This window comes from Cyprinodon variegatus, unplaced genomic scaffold (genome assembly GCF_000732505.1).
Source record: "Cyprinodon variegatus isolate N-32 unplaced genomic scaffold, C_variegatus-1.0 Scaffold572, whole genome shotgun sequence".
NCBI classification, from domain to species: Eukaryota; Metazoa; Chordata; class Actinopteri; order Cyprinodontiformes; family Cyprinodontidae; genus Cyprinodon; species Cyprinodon variegatus.
Genome location: NW_015151025.1, coordinates 304,518 through 309,851, shown reverse-complemented (window position 1 = coordinate 309,851; position 5,334 = coordinate 304,518). Strand labels below are relative to the sequence as shown.

Genomic DNA, 5,334 nt, shown 5'->3' with positions numbered 1-5,334 from the left:
TTAAGCTGTAAGAGCTTTTCCTTCCCTAAATAGGATTTGGTAAATAGGGTCAGTGTTCAGATGAAGGAAGAGGTAGAGAAATACCCCATTAGACTTGTGGATGAGGTTGCAAAAAAATCAGATTTTCCCTCTTTTTTGACTCAGTTATGCAGATTGAAATTGCACACCAGAATTTTCAGATTCTGACAGCTACTTGTCTTCATTTAAACAAAAAAAGTGTGAGACTGATATTGTGATGATGGCATAGATTCAGGGTTTGTTTGTGGGAAATTGTTTGGGTCCCAAGGAAGAGTGAGTTGCTGTATGGAAGCCAGTTTCAGCCATTCTCATTTAAAAAAAAAACTTATATATCTCATAAATAAGTATCAGCTAATTCATAATTGTAAGATATGTTTTGCTTTTTATTTCCATTTCATTATTATGAGAGTCTCATATTATTATGGGATACTGTCTCATAGTTGTAAGGATACAGTATGTTTGTTTTTTTAAATCATGAGGGCGGCTCAAACAGGCTTCCATAGTTGTTGGTTTTGAGAAGATTAGGTCCCGATTTATTTTATTTAGTTTATTTAGTTGCTGTTGTGGTTGAGCTCTTTGTAATATGAATAATCATCCCCCCGTTCCAGCTAAAATATCAACAATAAAAAATGGCAGGCAGTGGACTGTACCTGAGTGAGACTCTGAAGCCTGCTGTGCTGTTAGGGCCGTGAGCTGAGCTGACTGTTTAATCAAAGACACTCGATAGAAGTAATTCCTCCAGAATCTTTCCTCCTTCACCCTAAAAAAATCCAAAAACATTTCCCATTCAGATTTTTTTATTACTATAAACTCACATAATGAACACTGAGTCACAACGTAAACAAACTAGTGACACATTCTCACTCTCTGGGGACCAGATGGAAACGCATCTTCTTGAGGAGCTCGTCCTCCTCCAGCATCACCAAGGCGACGGGATAGGACTGCTCAAGGTCAAAGGGAAATTGGACGCCGGCGGGGGGGTCTCGAAGAAAATTCCTCCTGTCCTGCAATCAGTCGAGATCATATAACTGGATTACTGTTTTTGTTTTTTCCCTCAATCAGAACAGTCTATTTATGCTGGTGAATATTCTCAGTCATCCAGGTCATATTCACTCAAAAAGTGTTAAAAAACAATCCACTGGACTTTGTTTCCAAGTTTGAAGACGTTTCACTTCCCATCCAGGAAGCTTTTTCAATTTCAAAATGTCAGAATTAGCGTTGAGTTCGAAGATTTATATAGTAGCCTAAAAACTGGTTTTGGTTTAGAAAAGATGCAGGTGGACAGTATAGTCTTGTCCTTAAGGACAAGGGACACCCATGTGAGGACCAGAATGTTCACATTTTGGACAAAGAAGACAGGTGGTTTGAAAGGGGTGTGAAGGACATCAAGAATAACCGACCTTCTCAAAGGGGGTGGACTCAGGTTTCAGCTCTCAAATACCTACAATTCAGTGATAGAGTTGATTTCTTCCCGCTATCATTTCAAACCGTAAAACCCCATGCAGGGAACAAAACATCTCGCCTGCAGGCAGGCCAACAGTTGCCCCTAACGACCCCTCCTTTCAGAGGCATAGACCAGTTCTGGGTATCGCAGACTAACAAAGAACCCAAAACGACTCCCCATTCCTGTGGTCATATCGGTTCGGGGCCCTGTGCATGGCAGTGACGTTACGCCACATGATTGGCTGAACGTTGCCACGTTATGTAAAGCATAGTGGTTGCCCAGACAACGATAATAACATCATGCAGAATCCGTGTGCCGAGTCGGGAGCATCCTTAGTTTCACAGATGAAGTTCTACCTGATCGATTAGAAAACAGAAAAAAAAAAAAGTTTATGGTAAGAAAAGTAACTGTTAGACCGTGATATAAAGGGGAGAGCTGGGTAGCGCTTTGGCTAGCTGTGCTCAGTAGCTATCAGGTTAGCCTGTTTTAGCTCGCTCAGTTAGCCATATTAAGCCATACTATTGAATTTGTATCAAAAAAACCTGTTAATTTCCTACAAGTAGAATAACGGTTTTATTTGTCTAAAATTTTTACGAAAGTCATTTTTTAAGATGTCCCATTTGTCCTCCTCTGCCCTCAGATCTTAATAAAAAGAATAAAAATAAGCTGAGACTATTAGTGTCACCTTGTTAAATGGCAGAGCTCAGTCTGTCTTAGAACGCAGTACTTTCCTTCGAGACTGACAATGATTGTTTTCTACTTTCGGCTTCTTTAGATCGCCAATGAAATGTAAAATAATAGCAAATATAAGTAATAATATGTTGAAACTCCAAAAGAGATTAGATCCTTAAGAAATGGGTGCAATACAGTTTGTCCGAGTGGAGTTGCCATATATTGACATAAGACGGGGCAGATCTGGTACCTACAGTGGACCCATTCTTCTGGCTCAATTTGCATGTTTTTTAAGCCAAAACAAGTTTTTGGTCGACTCTATCAAGCCTCGAACTCAAAACTAATTCTAACATTTTAAATTAAAAAAGCTTTCTGGATGGGAAGCAAAACGTCTTCAAACTTGGAATCCAAATTTAGAGGATTGTTTTTTTTTTACTTTTTTGGAAGAACAGTGTATCGTTGAAGTTCATCATACTGACAGCTGAGAGGGCTAAAATTTGCTCCTGCATGATGTCTTCTTCATCGTAACCAACCCATGGTGGCACAGCCGCACCTGGAAACAATAAGTTATTTAGATCATCAATAAAGGCGAGACCTGATCAATCATCCCAGTGTTATGTCCTGTTTAGTGGATTAGCCAAACTGCACAGTGATGAATGTCATTCCACTAGTTTCACACCAAATCTCCATTCAGTAGTGATGTTATGAGATGAGCCGAGGCTTTAAGGCGCGTGTCAAGTACTGGGGGGGGACGTTTCCGCAAGGCGCGTATCGAGGCTTGCTTCATTTGGGGGAGGAGCCACAATAGATGATGTCCAAAGCCTCTCTATCGCCATAGCACATGACCGGTTTGGGAAGTGGTTCAGCTCGCCCACAAATTTGACAGGCATTTAAACAGCCTCTGTGTTCAGTCAAGATGTGGGAGTTTGTAGGAGAATTGGATACAGTTTGGATAAGTTCTATGAATAGAACTTCCAATCTGGTTGGAAAAACAACCAGTCTAGTTGGTTAAAACTAGTTCTTTTTAGATTAAATAATGTAATGATCAAAATCTGAGCAAACCACTGATCAGAGATGTAATGGGTCGTAAGTAGTATTGCTTTTTATACATATGTTATCTAAGAATTGGCATCAGCTGTAAAATATGGACTTTCTATCTGTGGGTTGATGGTTCAAGACCCACCTCACAACTTTTAGAAGTTGCAATAAAACAAGTATTTTGGCTAATGTGACTCATTTGTATTTGTTGGTAAAATCACAAAAAAATTTATTGGTGGGTTTAACCAAAAGACATAAATTCCAACCCAATTAAAACAAAAAAAATTTGGAAAAACTATTATGTTATAATATAAAAATGACTAACACCTTTAATTTGCACAAAGACTTTCACTATCTGCTTGAGCTTATTTCACTAAAATGGCAGAAAAACGATGCACCTTAAATTATTTTTCTCTTCTAAGACATTTTACACCCAAAAAACGTAAAGATTTTATTATACAGCTCAAACATTCCAAAACCACAATTATATTACTAACTGTAGTTCTGCCCTCCACCAGTAGGTGGTGACATTTTCACATGAAGCTTCTTTAAATATGGGGATCCTCACTAGCATTTAAAGCACTCATAACACTTGCATTCAGGTCAAACTTTTGCTGAATTTGGTTACTTACCCACTTTTTTAGCTTCTCTCTCAAGAACAAACCTTTGCTGCTCTTTCTGAAAATCCCCCAGCATGCTCTGCGGGTAGGAAAATAAGCAGTAGGAGACTCTTCCACCAGTTGTAATAAAAACAGCCCAACCAGAGGATTATTTACGTTATCAATAATCTGGTTTAGTTTGCCCTCCTCCACGCTTTTCCTCAGACTCTCTGCTGTTTCTAACATGGTCTCAGTCAGCTTCTTAGAGGCTTTGTTGGCCAAACTGATCATGCTCTCTGAAAGAAAGCTCAGCTGAGTTGGTAGAGAAACATAAAGGAGAACATTGGTTTATTATTCTGACTTTAGAACAGCAAAGGCAGACTTACTGCTAAAACTTTCAGCTTTCTGAAGAAGTGGGGGGGCTTCAGCGTGTTTTTCACATGTAACGGTTTGCTTTTCTTCATCACTGTCCCTCCTCTTATCAACATGCTCGAGTTCTTCTGAAACTTCGACATTTTTGTTTCCTTGACCCAACCAGACTCCCCAGTTCTTAAGCATCACTTTATTCTAAATGTTTCTGAGAATATAAGTTTGTTATGGGTTTAAATAATCGTGTATTAGTAGCTGACAGGCGTCTAAACGCCTATTTACTTCCGCGAACCGGGTTTGAGTTCCCTTTGAGGAAGGGACCCCACAGCTGAGATGGAAAGGTATGGCAGACCGTAGTGATATATAATTACGGTTTAATCTGTCAATAAATAGCGTGATAAATAAAGACAAAAACACATCAAAAACAAAAAATAAATACATACATTGGAGGATACAGAGACAAAAAAAATACAACAAAAAAAATTATAAAATAAATCTATCTTCCATATTCAGCTGCTACCTGAAGGAACTTCACACAAACAAAAAAGCAGAAAGTACTATAACTCTATGATATGGAAGAGGATTAGGGCCACTGAAAAAAAAAAAAGTTAACTGATTTTTAAATTTTATTTTAGTTTAACATGGGGAAAAAGTCAGAATTCTGAGTTTAAAGTCAGAATTCTGACTTTAATCTCAGAATTCTGAGAAAAAAGTCAGAATTCTGAGATTAAAGTCAGAATTCTGAGAAAAAAGTCAGAATTCTGAGAAAAAAGTCAGAATTCTGAGAATAAAGTCAGAATTCTGAGAAAAAAGTCAGAATTCTGAGATTAAAGTCAGAATTCTGAGATTAAAGTCAGAATTCTGACTTTTTTTTAATTGTCAGAATTCAGTCAGAATTCTGAGAAAAAAAGTCAGAATTCTGACATTAAAGTCAGAATTCTGACTTTTTTCCCATACTATACTGAAATAAAATTAAAAAAAAATCAGTTAACTTTTTTTTTTTTTTTTCCAGTGGCCCTAATCCTCTTCCGTACTATGATAATAGCAATATCATGGTATATAAAAGAGAGTAACCTTATCAAGATGCCTGCCTTCATGGTGCAGAAATTAAGTCCTATCTTTTTCATATATAACATATATACAATTCCCAGGAGATCTTTGGAGTTTTTAATTAATCAACTTTGCTAGTTGTTA

General features: G+C 37.7%; 1 protein-coding gene across 2 annotated transcripts in view; it reads right to left on the bottom strand.

The window, feature by feature from the left end:
* LOC107095774 (synapse-associated protein 1-like) overlaps positions 1 to 4,441 on the bottom strand; it is a 6,771-nt gene extending 2,330 nt beyond the window's left edge. Inside the window, exons 1-6 of one of the 2 annotated variants that reach the window (XM_015392062.1) lie at positions 4,158 to 4,441; positions 3,949 to 4,067; positions 3,805 to 3,871; positions 2,614 to 2,687; positions 883 to 1,022; positions 669 to 778 (exon numbers count right to left, since the gene is read on the bottom strand). In XM_015392062.1, the coding sequence (XP_015247548.1) occupies positions 669 to 778; positions 883 to 1,022; positions 2,614 to 2,687; positions 3,805 to 3,871; positions 3,949 to 4,067; positions 4,158 to 4,329 (682 nt within the window). In that variant the 5' untranslated portion in view covers positions 4,330 to 4,441. Of the gene's footprint in view, positions 1 to 668; positions 779 to 882; positions 1,023 to 2,613; positions 2,688 to 3,804; positions 3,872 to 3,948; positions 4,084 to 4,157 lie in introns of both variants that reach the window. The other variant, XM_015392063.1, reaches the window with a different exon arrangement.
* Positions 4,442 to 5,334: the final 893 nt, after the last annotated feature.